Source organism: Fukomys damarensis, unplaced genomic scaffold (assembly GCF_012274545.1).
Source record: "Fukomys damarensis isolate Sample0158 unplaced genomic scaffold, DMR_v1.0_HiC HiC_scaffold_24, whole genome shotgun sequence".
NCBI lineage: Eukaryota > Metazoa > Chordata > Mammalia > Rodentia > Bathyergidae > Fukomys > Fukomys damarensis.
In genome coordinates, this window is record NW_022900936.1 from 26584120 (window position 1) to 26606017 (window position 21898).

Sequence of the window (21898 nt, forward strand, 5' to 3'; positions counted from 1 at the left end):
TTTTTTTTTTTTTTTTTTTTGGTACGGGGGATTGAACTCTGGTCCTTGTGCTTTCAAGGCAGGCCACCGAACCGCTGAGCTAAATCCGCAGCCCCCACACATAATGCTTTTTATAGAGCCAGTTGGTTAAATTCAACTAAGGTTTTAAGTCTTTTTAGATAAAATGAATAGATGTTTATGTAAAACATAAACAAGAAACTTAAAGAAAAAGAAACATAATAAAACAAGGCATCCCCAAATGATTATCATTTCATTTCTAGATTTATTTCAGTGTATAACAGAAAAGATGCTGTCTTAATCACTTTTGTCATTTCTGGGACAAAATTCCTGATATCCATAAGTTAAAGGAAGAAAGATTTGTTTTAGCTCACGATCTGTAGAGGTTTCAGTCTAAGGGAGGGCAGGATGGAAGAGGGGGAGGGCTGAGGAAAATTATCCATGACAGGACAAGCAGGACGCAGCAAAAGTAGCAAGCCTCCCTCTTCCTCTTTATTCCGTTCAGCTCAGCTTTACTCCAATACCCCAAGACCGCTGGTTGGTGCCACTTATATCCATGGTGGGTTTCTGTCTCCAGTAAATTCACTTAGCCACACCTACAATGACATTAACCTGATCAGTGGACTCATCCAGTTATTACTCACACATAATCCACATTCACAAGCCCCATGAAGCCACCTCTCACCCCCGCCATGAGCACATGAAGCTTTGGGCTGACATCTAGATAGAAGCCGGAAGAGAAGCCTAAGATGTGAATAGAATCTATTAACTCTTATTCCAGAATTTTAACTTATGTCTGTCTATCTGTCTGTCTATCTATCTCGCTGTCACGTAGTCTGCAAACCAAAGTGTTTGGCATAGTTTTGCTTCTGTTGGCAAATTCCACATATGGTGAAAAACCCAACCGTAGCCATCTTCACCACAAACAAAAATACAGCCATCTTCTCCAAAATCATAAACCAAATTAAGTTTATAAACCGTGCTACCATTGTACATGCATTCAGTAATTCTAGTATATTTAAGTTTGATAAGAGGAGAAAACCTGTAGAAAGGAAGAATCTCCTATGAATGTTAAATAAATAACTTTGTGAAAATGTACTAAAGACAGCAAAATATTGTTTGTAAAGGAAAAATTAGAAGTGATTTATGAGGAAAAGTGAATTGTGTTATGCAAAATTTCTAAAGGGAAAGTTTCCGGTTATAGGCATTTGACTGCCATAACTGGAGAACAAATAATTAAAATAGATTCTCTTATGGTAATATATTTTAGGTCAGTTGTTAATGTTTCAGAGCCATAGGCACTACAGCATCAAGATTTTGTAATTCATTAAACATAATGATATGTCCAACTAAATATAATAACTGAGCCTACTTGTTAAATTATGATTTTGTAGAGTTAATTTTAGATTCACATGCAGGTGTAAGAAATAATAAAATTGAAGAAAAATGAAGTCTATGGTCTCAAGTAATTTAAAAAGCCAAGCTAATTCCAGTTCATTTCAAATTCTCTGTGTTTCACGAGTCTACTCCTTTGACAGACAGTTTCATGTTTTTGCTGCTTTCCTCCTCCTCTTCCTGCTTCTTCTGCATGAATAGAAGCTATGTACAGTAGTTTGAAGAGCCTACATCTTGCTTGGAGAATATTTTGGATCCTGCAATCTTGTCTCATTTTATATTTCTTTGTTACATTCTTTCATGTAATAGTTCTCCACTCGTTTTCAGTGCAAGCTGGCAGTGTTTATGTTGCTGTAACATTCTTGTGGCTCTCCACATAGGTCAGAGATTCACTACATTGATTTCCTCCTTACGTCTTTCCTATACCATTCTACGTCTGTTGTCAAACTTTTTAGATATAGCCCAGGGAATTTCTGAGTCACACAGTATTTTTCAAGGCTTTTGTGTGACTGAATACTCAGACATTTTTTTAGCTTTCAGAGGGAAAATGTCCAACTACACCTGTGGTATTTTCTCTACTGTAAGATTTGCTGCCAGTAAATCTCTTAATTTTAACACCTTTTACAAACTTGCTCAACTGAAGATCTCTGAAATAATCAGGTCTGGGTTCCTTGTCCTTCAAATAGTTTTATATTTGCTTCTTCCTTATTACATTCTCTCTGAGCACCAGAAAAAAAAAAAAAACTGAGTCACATCCTTTTGCTAAGTGTTCGGTTCAGCATTCAGTTTTTTCATTTGTAATTTATATTTTCCACAAAGTTTCAGGAGCTAATTTCACAGAGCTATCAGACATAATATAGCAAAAAATTCCTCTTCTTTCAGATTCCACCAACACGTCTTGTTGTCCTACTAATTCTTCAAAAGCACAGTCTTCATGTCCATATTCACTCCATTAGGCATCATATTTCTATCAGCAGTCCAGTGGGATGTGTATTGTCTCTGCCAACCTCCTGAGTCTTCACCAAAAGAGTTTTTATCCTCCACATTTCTAATAACAATATATTCAAGACAATTTAGGTTTTTCTATTATATTTCTCAAAATTCTTCTAGCTTTTGCTCATTTCCAGTTTCAAAGCAGTTTTCGTATTTTTGATCGTAATAAAGGAGCATCCAATTCTTTATACCAAAGTCTGTATTCATTTTCTGTCCCTACCTTAACAATTTACCACCAATTTAGTAGTGAAAATATACACAGATTTATGATCTTACTGTTCTGTAGGTAGAATGCACAGATATCACTGTGGTAAAACCACAGTCTCTTAGTTTGATTTTTTTCTTTCTATTTCCCTCTTCCTCTTTAAAGGCCCATGAGATTATGTCTGAGTGACCTAGAATACCTAGGTAATCTCTTATTTTATGGGCAGATGGTTTGCTACCCTAATTCTACTTGTAATATTACATACAAGAGAACACCACATAGTATATTTCTCATGTAAAGCTTAGGGGTCAAAACATATATATTTTTTGAGTACTAATGGAAAAAAACCCTGTAAACATCAAATTTTATATTCAGAAACTATCATAAGAGATTGAGAGGAATAAAAACATTCTCTGACAAAGAGAAAATTCTCAGTAGAAGATCTATTCTTAATAGTTATTAAAAGGACTTTCTTCAAATAAAAAATTTCTTTTCTATGTAAGACAATCTATGATCAAGTTCAGGGATATTTGGGGATACATGCCACATTTACAGTATTCATTTGTGGTTTGTATTAATACTTTATCTCTTCAGGGGAAATGTTCAAACATTACTTTATTTAGACCCTTTTATACTTTGCAATTTTGAATGTTATTATCATAGACATCAGATTGTGTTATAATTTTTGTTTCAATCATCAGGTAAGATTTATAAAATGCACGATGAAAAGGATAATATAGGATATACTTTATGTATGTACTTTTCTTCTCTTCCCATTGTTCTTTCTTCCTGATGCTCTAACTTATTTATTAAACATTTTTTTGTTTAAAGAAAGACTTTTCGATAATCATTAAGAATAGATCTGCTAGTATATTGGTACATTTTAGGTATACAGTACAGTTACACTCATCACTGGGATCTTGTACTTTTACATGATGTATCTTGGTTCTTAATTTTTCCCCTTTCCCTTGCCCTTCTTTCACCCACTCCACCCTCCTATTTACAAAGACTTTGTTTCCATTTCTCATATTTTTTCTTTTCCCGTCTTTCCTTTCTCATACCCTTGCCACTTCCCCTACTCCTTTAACCCATTTATGTATACCTAAAAAGTACCAATAAACTTAATGAAAAAATAATAGATCTTCTAGTGAGGAATTTTCTCTTTGCCAGAGAATGCCTTTGTTTCTCTCTTAATCTCTTATGCTAATGTTTCTGAATGTAAAATTTGATGTTTACCGTTTTTCTCCTTTAGTACTCCAAAAATGTGTATCTTTTGATCCCTGAACTTTAGATGAACAGTACACTGACTCAATCTGGTATTTTCATATATGTAATGTATCATTTCTCTTTGGCTACTTTCAACATGTTTCCTTTGATTTTTCTGGTTTGCAGTATAATTTTGATGTATCTTGGTAAGAATTTTCTAAAGTTTATACTATTTCAAGTTCATTTAACTTTTTAAGAGCTCTGTGTTTATTTCATCAAATTTGCAAGTTTTCACCCATCATTTCTTTGACTAATTTTTTTCTCTTTTTACCCTATGATGGCACAAATAATGCATCTTTTATTATAGTGGCATGGGTTCTTCATGTTTCATTCAGGTATTTTTCTCCATCTGTTTTTCTCTGTGTTCATACTGAGTAGCATACTCATTTTTCTTCAAGTTCACTAATTTATTCCTTCATCATCTCTACTACTGAGCAAATCCGATGAGTTTTTCTTGTGTTGTCTCCATTCTGCAAACTTATATTTATTTGCTGAAATTTTCTTTGCATCCATTTTTTCCCCCAAAAGACACAACAGTGATTCCAGGTGTCACACTGGCAGGAATCAACTGAGAAAGTCTGAGTGCTCATTTTATTCATAAAGTGGATACTGTCCTCTTCATAAAAAGTATTCTGTCTAAAAGTGGGCAGTAACTTCAGAATAAAAGGTGTTCCTTTATATTTTTATGTTAGAAATTTTAAAAGATCAATCATAATTCCATTACCTTGTTGGTTTATTTGAGGTAATATTGAGAGTCAAGCATAAAGCATGAGGTCACTCCTGACTAGTAGTAATATTTAACAGCTGGTGTCCACACTTTTATATGTCTGACAAAACATCAGGGCTTCTTGTATAGCCCTGACAATACTGAACATAGAGATGATTTTAATAGCCTTGCCTCAGATAGCTATATGATACTCTACTCTCATCAAAACATTTTGAAGAAGAGATACTATGAATTTAATTTGTTTAATGCTATTTAATTGCACAGTAACTTCTCAGCAGCCACTGTAACTGGAAATTATGCTTTCAAGTAAATTTAGCTGGGATTATTAATCAAATTAATAAGAAACATTTAAATATTTACCTTAGATATGGTACTGACAAATAAATGTTTCATTAGCCTACATCCTGAATTTATTTATTTATTTATTTTGGTTTTCAGACTAATTTGAATTCAGTAGCTATTGGACCACACACCTATGACTGACTGGCAGTATTTTTACTCTTTAAGACTAATCAAATATTGACAAATACAAATAAAGCCACATTACTCATTAACTAAATGAGTGCTTCTGAATAATGTTATTTACATATGCACAATGGATCTAGATTACATATGTATGTGTGTGTTTGTGTATCTACTAAAACAAAGTTTAAAAACTATGTGAATGGCATAATGTATTTTTTATGTTGTAGCCTATTATTTTGTTCTCAGTATAATTGCTCTGGATGAAAGTATGAATAATGGCTATATTTCATTTAAATTATTAAACCAGATTGGAATGGCTGAAAATTCAAGGCTCTATGAGTAAGTACTATTTAGTATTTTCTTCTTTGAATAAAATAAATGTCTGCTTTCTTGAGTGTCCATTTTAAAAAGTGTTCCAAATAGAGTAAAATTCATCTTCAGAAATTATTAAGAAGTTAAATATTACAAAGACCTCACATGTCATATTATAGTTCTTTTGTTATAGAGAGGCAAGTACTGAATATAGGCCTAACTCATTCATATTATATATCTGGTGATTATAAAAATTACAAGTATAGAAGAAAAAACCTTTTATTCATTATCATCTTATTCTTAATTCCAGTGTTCTTCCGAACCATTAATTTCCCCAGTTTTCAGGCAACCTCATGTTCAGTGATGTAAATAAAAATCTGATGACAATTATGATGACAATTAAATAAAAATCTGATGATTAATTAACAGTAGAGTAATACACTTTCAGTATTTCAAAGAACCACTCCCAGCCACAAAGCTCCCAAATAATAGAGGAGGGTTTTTTCTCAGTTTTCTATTTACTTTTTTATGTATGTGTAGTTGTATATATGTTTTAAGATTGCCTAATCATTTAAAAGCATGTTTTCAATTTTATTTACTTGAAAGTCTATTTGTGCATTTAATAAATTGGTGAGGAAATAAATTTTCTCTTAAATAAAACAATGATATAAAGGTGTATATTACTATTCAAATTATGATTTCCAATATACTGTGCTGGACTTCTAGGAAGCCACTAACAAATGGAATTCTTTTCAAAAGGCTCCTATGTACTGCAGTGTTTAAATAAAGGATAAACTTTATTTTGCTGTGTTTTGACGTATAAAAATTTGGTTTAAATTTTGACTAACTATTGGTGATATTGGAATATTAGGAGGCATAATTGGTATTTACAGCATTAACTGCTACCACTAAATCTCTGGCTAATTAGTGCATTTTTCAAGAAGGAATATAAAGCATGAAAGCATGTACACATATAATAATCAGTCTAAGCCTGTCTACTGATGTTATTGTTTTTCTATCAGTAATTATTTGATATTTGATCTATGTTTTGGATACTAGGAATCAGATAATTTTAAATGTCCTTTTTTTTCTCATTGAGTTTATTGGTACATTTTAGGTATACAGTACAGTTACATTTATCATTGGGATCTTTACCTTCACATGACAGGTCTTGGTTCTCATTTTTCCCTTTGACCTTGCCCTCCCTTCATCCCCTCCTCCCTTCCCTATTTACAAATATTTTATTTCCATTTTTTCAGTTTCCCATATTTTTTTCTTTTCCCTTTTTCCCCTAAATGTCCTTTTTATTTTCCTCTTCAACATTAAAACGTTTTCTTACTATAGTAAATGTATAAATTATAGAATAGAAAATAGGAATCACTTAATCACTTGTAATTATACCAACCATGAATAATCACATTTACCATTTGATTTATAATCGTTCCTCTTCTTCCTTCTTGTCTTTCTCCTTCTCTTTCTGCTCTTCCTCTTCTTGTTCCTACTCTATCTTCTTTTACATGACCTTGTGCACACACAAATTGTTTTAATTATCAAAACTAGAATCTTTCTGAAAATTTCATCGGAGTTCTGAGTTCTATATTTTATTTTGTTGTCATTTTTCCTACGTCACTACAAATCATATAGACATTATATGAGAAAAATATATTAATTTGTCATGTAGGATATTAAACAGGACACATTAATGTTGCATATTTAGGTTAAAATCGTACTCAAATAGATGAGTAATGCATAATTTAAAAATATCTATATTGGAGACAACATCCTCAGAGGTTGCTACTTTTGTATTCATATGCAGAAAATGAGGGCCTGAACCAAACCTGTGAAAGTAAGAAATAAGATTGAGATTCCAGAGGTTTTTATGCTTTCAAATAGATGTGCTCAGCTCTCTGGGTGCTTGGAGGCCTCTGCAACCACCAGCATGATGCAAAAGGTCTTGGCTACTGCTCAAGTTAATGGGAGAACTTGATGTTATATATGTGGTGCTGGTTTTAGGCACATGCAATATGAAAAGGTTGTGGGGGTCAGGAAGGCTTTTGCTCAGACATCAGAAGAGGCCAGACAGTGTGCTTCTGAGAGGGAAGTTCGTGATGCTGTGAGCGTGAAGTCTAAGGTGCACTGGAGACCCCTGAAAGGAAGGAAATAGGAACAGAGAACACCAGAGGAAAGCTGAAAGGAATAAGCAACGCCCTCCCAAGACAGAGGTCATGAGAGTTACAACCACTGGCTGTGCCATGGCGGAAGGCCCACCCAAACCACTTGGAGTTCCTATCTTGGCACAGTTTGCTCAAGGTCCTGGATCAGGAACTACAGAATTTAATATTTGCCCTGCTTTTCTCCTAGGTGTGCCATTGTTCAGTATATGCATCTTAGTAATTGTTACTTTTTGGATTGCTCCCTTAACCAATATGTAGTGACTGTCTTAGCTTTTTTTTATTAGTTTTGGCTTCTCATCCAATTTTCCAGAATGTAGGGTAGTTACGTTTACTTTTTTTCATGTTCCTGCTGCATTGACTATTATTTTCTTCCTTTTAAGTTTCTACATTTTTTTGTATTAAATGTGTTTATTGTATACTATATACCATTGGATTATGTTTCTTGATCCATTCTGCCAGTCTGTGTTTTTTGATCGGGGAATTGAGCGCATTCACATTGAGAATTATTATTGATAAGTATTAATTTATTCTGTCATTGCCTTATTTTCCTCTTACTGATTCCCCACCTTTCTCTTCTACTTAAACTGCTCATTCTACCCGGTGTATTTATTTTATTAGACCTTTTGTCATTATCAGCTTCATTGTCTCTTTCTAGAATATTCTTCAGAATTTTTTGGAGTGCTACTTTGGTGGCATTGGATTTTTTTTTAGGTTCTCTTTATCATGGAAATATCTTATTTCCATTAATTTTAAAAGATAGTTTTGTACATTATATCAGCCTGAGTTGGAAATGGCTTGGACTTTCTCTTTGGGATTGTTCTGTCTATCCTGCCTCATTAGTATCATATTGATTTAAAAATTAAAGTAAGTTTAAAATTATTAATGTACTGCATGTGACATATTTTCTCCTTAGGAGGAGCAAACCATTTGATAAACTTCAAGAAGTCAAGATTCTTGCTCAATTTTTAAATGATTTTGTAAATATTTCAAGCGTTGTTTTGCGGTATTTCCAGAGTTCAAATTTCCAACGTCCCAGAAGCAAACACAGGATCCAGCGTCTCATGTTAGAATCACTTACATATCCAGAAAGGTAAGAAAGGGAAACATTTTAAACTTGAAAATATTGCTTTATTAAAAATGGTTTAAAATGCATGTATTCGTATATCTGTTTATTGTTCATTCCAGAATAATTTATTCAGAGACATTAGAATGTCAGAAAAGTATAAAATACATTCTTTTGGTTTGCCTGAAATTTATTTTGGAATCATATTATCCAAACAAGACAAAAATTATGATTATTTTATAAGACACAAGAAAGGTGAAAAAGTGAGATAAATGTGTACCTTAGATATTTCTAAATAATTTCTTATATATAATATATATTCACATTGTTTGAAATTTCTTTTATAAATTCCTTTAGCTGAAATCCAATAGCTAAAAACTCTGTAATGAAACCATGCTCACAGAAGATGGCTATCCTGTTGACTTCTGATGATCTGATGATCATTTCTTTCTCTCAACTTTACTACCTTTTAGTTGTGACAATAAGAAAGTCTATTTCTGTTTTGTGTACCTGTGATTCTACAAATCACTTAACATTCATCCCCAAGAATACATATACAGGCAGGAGGAAGACTCTGAGGTATATGCTTCAGCAGCATGAAGAGAAACTGGCTCTGTGCACTTCAGTTTTATAGTTTTCTGTCTTGATTTATCAGTTATAAAGTAAATGTCTCCATTCTTATTAAAATATGACATCATCATGGTGGCCTGAGTACCATTGTCTTGAACATAGGTGACTCTGAAAGCATTTTTCAGTCCATTTAATAAACTGTTCTTTGTTTCATGTCTTCATGACCAGTTTTCCTTGTCCTCATTGTATTGATATATATATACATATTTGCTACAGAGAAAAATTCACATTTTCATTAAGAATAACCCTATCAAAGTGTGAAGGGGCTATTTTATAAGGTGGTCATTTGTCAATTGGAACATGAGTTGTTCTGGCAGTATCAGCTAAGTGCCAGTAGAAATTGTTTTATGGATATCTTGAAATTTCTTTAGTTGACAGTGATGCTTCCTTTCTGGTTCTTTTTATGTCCTTGTATTTATAAATTTGCCTTTTTAATTACCTTCCTATAAGTATCAAACATGCTAAATAAGACTTTGTGGTAATAAAAAAATAAATGATAAGAATATACATTTAGATGAAGTCTATATTAACAGAGAGAAGTCAAGAAAAAATTTTGAAGTGTAAATTATTTTACAACTTTTGAAATGAAAATTCTTAGCTATTTGAAAGTAAATAAAATGCCATTATGATGATAAATATCCAGGGATAATTTCATTTCCTTTGCCTTTAATAGCAGAATATGCCAACTTGCCAAAATAAATGGACATTTTTGGCAGGAACATTTAGCATTATCCTTGCCTACCGAAGTACATACTGGTATGTAGAAAAGTTATGCTTTAAGGATATAAGCTGTAAGCATTTACTGTCTTCAAATGAACTCCATACTCACTATTTTTAAGATAGAAAGACTCAGCAAGTTCTAAGAGTAGGATCTTATTAACGGTTCCCCAAAGGTAGGGAAATTGAGGACCATCATGTTACCCTGGTCCAGTGATGGTGAACCTGTGGCACGCATGGTGCAGCAGGTTGTTTGTATCACTGAAGCTCCAGAAGGCTCATCTTCACTGCCCAGTCTTTCCCTGTTCCTTTCTGAATGTAAAGACATTGGGTGTGAACAAAGGAGTCTAAAGTTTGTGGTTTTCACCTTGTTTCTTGAACTTACAGGACTCCTCTTGCCCACCAATAAAGTATTCTCCCTAATGTTATCATAAATGGAAAAGGAGCCAGTATTTCCTCCTCATCCAGAGGCTGCATGTAGTTTAAATCTTGAGAGAAATTTATTTAGAATATATGCACACACGACAGCATACAAGCTCAAGACATGCAGGAGCAATTTACTTCCAAACAGGGAAAGAAAGAAGAACCAAGAATACTCTGTTCTTTATATACATGGACAAATACTGGGGTCTTCTTATCATTCAAGCTCAAGTGAACAACAACAACAAAAAATACAATGCAACAATAAAACTGTGCCTAACTCAGTTTGAGAAAAATAAATAAGAAAAACCAAAAAATGTAGTTTAAAAAATAAGGGTTGCCTTTTAAAGAATTTATTATAGAAGATAACAGGCAGTTACCCAAACATTGCTCAGTGTTCTAGATAATATTAAGGAAAACAAAAACAAAGGAAAGAACAAGTAAAGAGTTAGATGAAGAGACGACACATTGCAAAGAGACTTGGCTTAGTTTAGAAACTGAAATCAACATCACATTTGATATCAACATTATAAACAGTAAACAGATTCGAATAGATTAAATAAGTAACATAGAAAATATATTTTATAATTACCTAATGAATAAGGAGATGCAAGTCATAGAAAAGATTAGTTAATAGTTATGGAGGAAAATAATTGAAATACAAATGTGGACATGGGATGTTGCAAAAAGAGAATAAAAGAACTAAGGTGCAGATGTGATAAAAGAAAATTCTTCAAATGAAGAAGATCCAGATTTTAAATGCAAAGGATAAATTAAAGCCAGGAAACAAAAGACCAACATTTAAACCCATCTTTTAAAATGGTATTTAAAAATTTTGATGATAAATAGATTTCTGCAAATAGTTAAAGAAATCTTCACCGTCCAAAATGATTCTTCCTAAATGCACTAATAAAAATCTAAAGGAAACAACACTTGATCCTTCCTAACTAATCTGGAAGTAAAATACTAAGATTAGCCAAGAAAGATTGAATAATGAGTGTAGTATTTATTACATTAACTTTGAAAACAGAAGGCATACAGTAATAATTACTAAAGGTCTGAAAATGGTAGGGGAATGTAAACAGAGTTTAAAGGAATAAATGGTAAACTACCAAATAGCATTTCATAGATGATAAGAAAAACATTTAAGTAATGACAGCGTTCAAAGTGATTAACAAGTTAAAAAGAATTTGACACTTTTATATCACATATCAAATTTACTCCAGAAAACAGAAAATGGAAGGAAATAGAAATACATGTTTATATTTGCACTATGTAAAGGCTGAAACAGAAAACAAAGAAAAATGTTCATCAGTTTGCTTACATAAACATATTAATCCCTAAATGAATGGCTATTGCATGAAGCGATGGAGATATAACTACATTAGCATAGATCAGTTTTAAAAATTAAACAAGTGCCTAATGGTCATATTTCAAAATGTTTAATTCCAAAAGTATTCAAATGAATTAAAATTAAGGCAATTAAAGTTAAGGAAAACTAATTTCCAAGTTGGAAAACAGTCTGTCATTGAAGTCATAGTGAAATTGCCATCCTGTTTCACTGCTGGTAGGTGTGTGAGCTTGCGTACATATTCTGTAACAAATTTAGTACACTATATAAAGAACTTCCAAATGTTAATGCTTCTGGCCCATTATTTTGGCTTCTAGAATTTATCCTTCAGATAGGTAAGCTAGTATTTAAAGTATCATCTCTGGATACTTTGGGTTTGAATTTCAGTTCAACTAACAACTGGCTCGGTGACCTTGAACACACTGATTAATCTTTCTGTGCTTCATTTTCCTTATCTGAGTAATAATCCTAGTCATAGTCTACTTTGTAAATTTAAGAGGGTTAAATAATATAAAGGACATTTATAAAAGATACAATAGTTATAAAGACTATTAACCAGCATACAGTAAGTGCTATAAAAATGTTTGTGAAAAATGTCAAAGGAATGTGAAATGAGAAGACTGAACGGTCAAGACTAGCTTGAGCAATGCAGTAAGACCCTGTCTCAAAATACAATGAGTATGAAGGCCTGAGCTGAAGTTCAGTGGTAAAGCCTTACCTAGTATGCATAAGGCCCTCAGTTTAGTCCTCAATAATTTCAGGATTGTTTTGGAAACCTATGTAATGCTTAGACACAACTATTTAATGAAGAAGATCTGACAAGCTGCCTTTAATTAAGAGAAAACCATGTTACAGATGCTATTTATGCTGAAATCATTAAGATTTTATTTTTGTCTTTTAGACTAGATGCCTCAAAGACCAAAGTATTTTGAATCTAGCAATTAGATCTCCTGAATTCTGAAAGATGTCAAAGGTAGCAGTTTTGAACAAGTTTAAGTACATTTTTTGAAATTTTATTCAGGTATCTTGAAACTTTCCATCCTCAATATCCATTCTCAGTTTCCTCTACCCCCTCCTTAGGGTCCCAAATGAAGCTCTCCCAGTCCAGAAAAATGATGAGAGGTGGTACAGATAAAGAATCCCAAACAATGTCAGCAGGGTGAACTGTGCATGTATTTCTCTATGGAGCATAAGCCATACCTCACCCAGGAAGATTCTAGTAGTTTTATACAAGCTTTCCATATAAATTTATACCATTAGAGTCATTGAACAAAAAGATTGTTAACCATAGGAAGTTTTTGAAATACAACATTTACTTATCACATTATATTGTTCACCTTTCCCATTGCTGGGAAAAACACCTGACCACCTGAGGTTAAAGAAGGAAAGGATTATATTTTGCTTGTGATTTCAGGGGATTCAGCCCAGGATTGGCTGAATCTAAATCAGGAACATTATGGTCGAGGCGGGTGACAGCACAAAGCCTCTCTCTTCACACTGGCCGAGAAGCACAGCAAGAGTTAAAGAGGAAGGGCCAAGAACCAGATATAAGCCCCACGGTGGTATCTCCACGACTCACTCAGACACATTCAGAAGTGTGCTTTATAAATCCCCTGGGTAGCTCCCAAGCAAGTCAAGTCGACGGTCCAGTTTAACTTTCACTTATATTATGGACAAGATCTTTCTACTTTTGTTCCATTTCTAAAACTATTTGGTTAAATTTAATTTTTGTATTTAGACTACATGTGAAGTATTTTACCCTGGGAGTGCAGGCACATGCCTATAATCCTATCTACAATACTTAGGAAGCTGAGGCAGGAAGATCACAGTTTTGAGGCTAGCCTGGGCAACATGATGAGGTCCCATCTCAAACAGAAGAAAACAATAAAAAAGCAATACAAAGTAATTTTAAACTATTAATAATTACAGTAAATGATAAGAATAAGTTCTGGTGTGCTATGCAATTGAGTGCTATCTATAATGCAACAATAGATAATGAAAATGCGTTGTAATTTTTAGAAAGCTAGAAGAAAATGTTTGAATGTTTTAACCATAAAGAAATGATAAATTTTTGAGGCAATAGATACATTTCACCTATTCTAAATATTATACAATTAATAAATACATACAGTATATACATGCACATATATATACACAGCATATGAAAGTATTACATGGTATCCCACAAAAATGAACAATTTTTATGGACCAGTTAAACCCTGCTTCATTTAAATTAGAAAAGCAAGTCTCACTTTAATTTGCTGAAAGGTTGTTATGACTTAATTTTAGGTAATAATTATACAATTGTGCAAAGTAATCCAGAATTTTCAGGTTGTAATTATAAAAACCACAGCACATATATTTCAATTAACAGTTGTGAAATGCAATTATAGTTATTACATGTGACCATTAATCCTGATATATCAGTTTAATTGGATTAAGGAATGCCTAGCAGATTAGCAAAGCACAGTCCTGGTTGTGTCTGAGTGGGTCCTGGAGGCCTGGCCTCCATCCCCCCGCATTCCTTTGCTGTGATTCCCAGTTTCCATGGATAAGCACCTGTGTTCTGCCAGGCACTTTCAACATGAGGTTTCTGCTGTGAAGCCTGTAGACCATGTATTGTATCTCCTGAAAACCTAATCGAGATCAAACCTTTCCACCTTTAAGCTGTAGTGGTCAAGTACTATGTCTCAGGTCAGGAAAACTGGCATACACATTACAAAAATACCCAATCATTAATAAGAATCTCAATAAAATTTGTTTTAAAGTTCATTGCAAGCCAGATATGGTGGCACATACCTAATAATCCCAGCATTCTCAAAGGAAAAGTGGGAGGGTTGAAGATTTAAGCCCAATCTGGATGATTTAGCAACTTTGAGAGACCCTGTCATAAAAAATAAAAAGGGCTGAGAATTGGTTAGGGACAAATTCCTTGGATTCAATCCCTAGTACAGAGAGAAAAAAAAATGTACATTAAAAATGTATATTGGCTGGGGATTTAGCTCAGTGTTCCGGCGCCTGCTTTACAAGCAGGAGGACCTGAGTTTGATCTCCAGTACCAAAAAAAAAAGTATATAAATCTATTGAACAATCAATATGTCTTATTCCTAAAGCACTTTTTCTTTTTGTATTTCTCCATTTTCTTTACTCCCCTGATTGGTGCTCAATTTAACTTTCTTTATATCTGCCTGTATCTATAAATATACATTTCAAGTGACACACTAACCATGTTTATAGGAAATAGATTTGTCAATTTCTTAAGTAATAAAAAATGGGTTTTACACTTATTTTTAATGCCTCTGTGCAATTATGTTTCTCTTCCATTTTAATTCTTCTAGCTTCTTGTAAAGACCATATTTACTATTACATTCTCACCAGATTACCCAACTTAAACTCACTTCTACAACTCTGATAACTCTAATGATAAATGCCCTCACCCACAAGAGTTGTTGGTCATGTAGGCAGGCTCTGAGCATAATGAACTAAGAAATTTAGAAAAAGGAAATTTGTGTTCATTAGCAGTTTCATCTCGCATGTGAAATTAATTGTCAGACATTTTTTGTGTGCCAAATTAAATTAACCCCTTTACATTAAAGACCTGGTACATAAGGAGGATATTGCAATGTTATTCAAGACATATCATGTATTTCATAAGGCTCACATGACATACAGGGAAACGCTATGTACCAAGATTAATAACATTATTTAAGCATGAAAGAGACATCTTTGATAATTTCTTATATGAGTGAATGGTTTTCTAGATAACTAATAGTGGATAAATTTATCATCCACTACATTCCATATTATTGTTACAATCCTTGTCATAACTCTATGGGTATTTATTGTTTATTTATTTATTTATTTAAATAAGGAGATAGGAACTCAATGGTGGCAAATATAGTGTAAATTTTCTCAGACAAAAACTAAGTTTACATTGATCTGAAACCAAAATTTTCTTGCAGTCTTAAATTTTTTTTCTGTCTCTTTTGCTTTTAGTTTCTGTTATTTTTACTCTAAGATTTTCACAGATTAATATATACAATTATTCACCACAGACTCTTTGGAAAATTTAGTTCATATGCAATCCTTCAGCTAAGAGACTTCCAAATCCTTTGTTATAAACATATTCTATAGTTAAATCATGAATTTACTTAGATTATAATCACAACTTATTCACTACAATAGCTTCAAGTTTCATGATTTACAAATACAGAAAGATGAACACAATGTATTTAACCTGTGTTACACTGGACTCGGTTACAAGCAGTTTTTTGTTTTTTATTTTTTGTAATCCTAAGGTAATGGCCGCATTTTTGTGGAATATTAAATTTTATTATTCCTTTATTTTTGGGTCCTTCAATTTTCTCAATGTTTCATTTTAATAAACAGTAAATATATATACATATATGACTATTTGCATTGTAAATAATTTCCTTGCATAGAGGAGACATCAGGAAGAGGAATATTTTCACATCTGCCACCTCATCTCATGATATTTGCACCTTTATATCTGAGTATTGGTAACCCTCTTATATTCATCTCACTTAACTATTCATGTTTTACATAGGCAAATACTGTAAAAAATACTCAGTTATACATTTAGCCAGAAATAGGAAGAAGTCATTGAGATATATTCCAGAGAAAAATATAAACAAGTATGTACATTCAATTTTTGTGTGAAATCAAAACTGTGGAAAGACTATGGAAATTTACTAAATATTAAAAATTGGGATGCAATTGTTTCTACTTAGGGTAGAGAGAGGAACTAAAATATATATTTTTGTGAGTGCTTAGCAAAATTCTTTAACATTCTGCTGGCTGGAGATGCTGACAGATGCTTGGATAAAAGTAGGCTCTAAATTTAATTACCTAGATAATTGCTATAACCATCCAGTGACTTTTCCTCTTTACAACAGTCTATACAGATAATATGCAATTAATGAGAATTAACACTGCCGAATTATTGGAAATATGAATTATAAAAATGTGATGACCTACGGTCCAGATTAAGTTGCATATACTCAACAAGTAATTATCTTCCTGTAACAGGTATGATAGATACTAGCATAGAGCAGTCCTTCCAGACACTTCCAGTAAAGGAAAACTTTAGAACTTTGGGACTGTGACAGAAACATGCACAAGAAAAGTGACTTGGAATGACTTACGTAAAAAAATAAATAAATAAAAATAAAAAAACATTGACTAAAGCTACTTTAAAACAAGTTTACTCAGTAGTAACTTTTGTTGTTGTTGTTTTCCGTGTGTAGTTCTACAGATTTATGAATGCAGAGTCCTATAGCTATCAGCACAATCAGGATTCAGAACATTTTAGTCAGTCACAAATACTCCCTAAGGCTGCCTGTTGGATTTCAATTCTGCTTCCCAACCCACCATTTGGCAACCACTTTTTTTTCCCACTGATTTTGCCTTTTTCAGATATTAGATAAATGGAATTATGTGATATATGGCCTTTTAAGTGTGGTTTCTTTCACTTAGTCACACATACTTACACTTATCTATGTTGCTTATAATCAGTGGAATGTCACTGATGGACAGTGCTCCAGTGCATAGATGAACCACAAATCCTTACCCTTCCATCAGCTAGAGGGCGTGAAGTTTGTTAACAGCTTTTGTTTTCTATGAATAAAGCTATCATAAATGTCTATATGCAGGTTTTAATGTGAACATAAACTTTCATTTTCCTAGGAAAGATATGTACTAGTGGGATTTCTGAGTCATATGGTAAAAGTGCATTTAACTTTATAAGAAACTGCAGCATTGTTTTCCCAGTGACCTACAAGCACTGCATGAGGATTCTTTGTTCTGCAACCAAATGGCTTCACCAGTTTGTTGGAGTTTGCTTGTCTGTCTTGTTTTCAGTTTAGCTTTCCAGCAGGAATGCAGAGACATCTCATTATTTTTCATTTGTATTCTCAAATGAAAAATAATGATGATCTCAGCCATTTAATTGAGGATACTTACATATTTAATTTAATGTGATTATTGACATAGCTGAGTTTAATTCTGTTATCTTGCCATTTTGTTTTCTGTTCTTCCACTTTTCCTCATCTACCTCTGTTTAAATACATTGAATAGTTTCAAGATTCTACTTTACCTCTTTTGTGACATTTTTAGCCATGTATCTTTATCTTTGATTTCTTTGTGGTTTATGTTGTAATATTTTATCACTGTCTGCCTTCAAGGGAGTTTCAGCAATTCACATATAACATGCCAACCATACAGTAATAGAATTCCATTCTCCCAACCTTTTATGCTACTATTGGCAAATATTTTCCTAGTACAAATGCTAAAACTACATAACACATTCTTTTCTTTTTGTTTAAACTGTCATTATATTGAAGAATAATAACTAATTAGGAAAAATGGTATAAGCTTGCCATAGCTAGTATAATTTACCTTCTCAAATGAGTGGTCCCTTCACATTTTTAAAAATTGTGGATATACTAATGACATATTTAAACTGTTAGGTGTCTGAGAAAATATTTATATTGCCTTCGCTCTGAAAAATAATTTCTGTTTACCCTTATTCGGTGCAATTTGATTATGATATTTCTTGTTATTTCTAAAGATTTCCCATATTCTCATTAGAATTGATTCGTGATAAAGGCAGCATAGCAATACTTTCAGGTACTGATAATAAAACATATTGTCATACATTTTCACATAAACAGATTGCCTGAATGGACTTTGTGTATTTATGATACCTTGGGCCTGTAGATTAACAGTGTTTTTAAAATTGAATTTCATTTTCAAGTGTGTCCTAAATTTATTTTTCTTGTGTAACTTCTTCTTTTGGGACTGTGAATTCTACGTTATTAGGTCATTTAAAATTGTCCTATGGTTCATTGATGTGCTATTAACTTTTAACTATTTTTTAAAATTTTGGATAATTTCTGCTATTATATGTTGAAGCTCACTAATCTTTTCTTCTGCAAAGTCTAATCCGCTATTCATCCCATAGAGTGTATTTTTCTACTCAGACATTGTTGTCTATATTTCCAAGTTTAATTTGGATTATCTGTAGTGCTAAAGCCTCTACTTAACTTCTTGAACATGTGAAATGAAATACAGGTATACTTACTATTTTAATGTATTTGTATGCTAATATTATGGTTGGTTTCAGTGGGTTGGTTTTCCTTCCTATGTGGGGTTGCTTTGCTGCTTCTTTGCTTGCCAGTAGCTTACACACACACACAAAAAAAAAAAAAAAGAAAGAAAGAAGAAAATCAGTCACCCACATGATTTATAATTTTTTTTCCAGTGCTGGAGATTGAACCCAGAGGTTTCCACATTCTAAGCAAATGCTCTACCACTGACCTATATCCCTATCCCTGGCAGACATTGTACATTTTATCATAATGTGTGCTTTATATTTTTATATTCTTATAAATGTTTTCCAAGTTTGTTTTAAACAAGTTGTTAAATTACTTACAGTCTTTTTTTCAGGTCATACTTTCGAGATGTAGTAGGTAGGTGTGGAGTAGTGCTCAGTATAATTTTAATCACTCTTGACACTTAGGCAGGACTGTGCACTTTACCTGGTGACTTATGAATTATGGATTCTTTTATGTGACACAGGAACAATCTCTATTTCTGTCTGTATTATTGCCTAAAATTTTATGCTGAGTAACTTTTAAAAAGAGTATTAAATGTGGTAATATTTTGGGGAAAAATCTTAGATCTTTGAAATAAGCAAGAATATATATTATTCTTATTATTTGATGTTATATATGGATTAAAATTAATAACTAGATTGTGTTTAAAATTTAGGGAATTCACTGGATTTCTTACATTATCTTCATTAAGATTTACATTTTATATGTTCATTTCTATGAATTTAAGGTGAGCAAAGCCTTAAAAATGTAATGTTCAGTTTGCTTTTTGAGATAGAAAAGCAAATATAATGTTCTCTTTGTAGTTCAAAATGCATCACACATTTTCTTCTAATTTATAAAGGTTTTTTAATTGTCTGAGGAGAAGAAACTATAGATTACATAGACTTAACATGTCAAAATTAGAGTGATGGTAATAAAATTAAATGACTGGTCACAATGGCAAGAGAAATAACATTTACTTTCCTCATATATTTTGGTTAAATTTAGCTTAAGTGGACATTATGAACTTGGTTCAACTTCTTTTTAGTGTTTTCGAGGGTTTATGAACTGTGGAACATTTAATAAATTATATATTTACTATATTAGTGATATACACCAATAGTGATAAGATTGTTCAGTTCTATCATATTGTAGAAAAGAAACAGACATATTTGCTTTAATATTCTAAGTAGAATATTACGCTATAATTAAATGTAAACAGGAAAATTGCTATATGGCTGGGATAATTTATCCACTTATATCTAGTGACATACTTATCCTACTATGAAAAATTAGAAGTGATATGCATCCAGGAAATTTAGAGCCTTAACAATATGTTCAATGATAAGAAATGTTGCAGAAGAGAGGAAGACTTTGCATAAGTGTGTATACATTTATTTGGAGAGTAGATAATGCATTCTTTAACTTTATTTCTTAATAATGGAGAGGGTGTATGATCCTTCAATTAGATGCAGTAATTCTAAAGACAGATGTACAGGTTCTGTTCTCCGTTAATCTAATTTTATGAACATTCAAAAATATTATATTTGAAATATTGTCATTTTACTTCTATTATATTATTAAAATGAAAATTCCAAACTATTTTTATTAACTCAAATAGAAAATATTGTGGTATCCTAAATCAACTTTCATAAATATATAATTCTATATTTTATTTTTATTTCTTTTAAGAAGTTGTGTTTAACCACTGAAATGGCTAGAAAAAAATTCTCTTAAGTATTTAAAAAGTGTATTCGATGAAGTTTCAAGTAAGCTAGAAGGAGACCAGAAGTCAAGGGTCGTTGCAGGTAGAGCAGGTAGTGCAGGAGAGCTGAAGGGGACTGGCTCTTTTGCCTTGACTCACCACTGCAGTCCTGGAAATTCCTATTTTTTTTCTACCATGCTTTCTTTTTCTCCCTTCCTGAGATTTTATTAGCCTTTTCTTATTTTAGTTGGTTGCTGTTTTGGACAGTTTTTCAAAATTATCAGAAAAGTCAGTACCTTGATAAGATGCTTATATATATATTTTTTTTTCTTCAAGATATAAAATACTTTAGGTGTTATTTCCACTTTAATCAGAGACAAAAGGATTTATAAAACATCTAGGCAAAATTTGCCTATACACTTCACTCAGTCTTCCCTAGAGGTAATCAATCATGTTGAAAGGAGTCCCCTGGCCCTTAAAAATTGAATTCAGGTTTCCTATCGAATTATATTTCCCATGCAATGTGTAACACACTTTGAAATGGAGCATTTTTTCTTTCTCCTATGCGTTATGTCTACTTCATCTATATACAATTAAATGAGATGAAGTAGTATGGATCCCATAGGTTTAGTTACAGCTGCCTGCTTTTGGAGAACTAGCTAGTTACATACTTAGAACATAATAATACTGATATGCAAAACAAATAAATTTTATTTTCTAACTGATTTATTTTGCCTCTTTTTCTCTTTCACAGACCACCAGTTTGCAGCTATAATTTTGTACTTAAAGAATCAGAGGAATTGTTTCTGAAACCTGTCACATGTACAAAGAAGGATATTTAAATTACTTCTAACAAATATAAAATTTTCCATGAATCAAATAATTTGTAAATAAGAATAATTTAATTAGTCTTTTGGAATGCATTGTTCAATCTGAGATTCAGACATATTTCTTCAATCAAACATAGACAATTAAAATGCATATATAAAACATGCAGAACATGTTTTTGCATTTTTATTAAGTTTACTGATACTTTTTAGGTATACAGTATAGTTACATTCATCATTGGGATCTTGTACCTTTACATGACAGGTCTTGGTTCTCATTTTTCTCCCATAACTCCTGCCCTCCCTCAACTCCCTCCACTCTTCTCTATTGACAAAATCTTTGTTTCCATATTTTCATTTTCTCATATTTTTTCTTTTCCCTTATTTACCTTCCCCTTCCATTCCCCATTCCCCTACACCTTTAGCCCCTTTCTTCCTATTTCACGTTGTCAAGTGCACCATTTGCATCTTTTTTACACTCCTAGTTTTTCACATAAGACAAACTTCAATATTTACATGCATGTCTTATTTATTTC

The 21898-nt window shown here is 32.4% G+C and overlaps 1 protein-coding gene across 1 annotated transcript in view; it reads left to right on the plus strand.

Moving 5' to 3' along the window:
* Lipi (lipase I) overlaps positions 1–21377 on the plus strand; it is a 61515-nt gene extending 40138 nt beyond the window's left edge. The window contains exons 9-11 of the mRNA XM_010602905.3: positions 5276–5387; positions 8448–8624; positions 21290–21377. Of these exons, the coding sequence (XP_010601207.1) occupies positions 5276–5387; positions 8448–8624; positions 21290–21377 (377 nt within the window). The remainder of the gene's footprint in view (positions 1–5275; positions 5388–8447; positions 8625–21289) is intronic.
* The last annotated feature ends 521 nt before the right edge of the window (positions 21378–21898 follow it).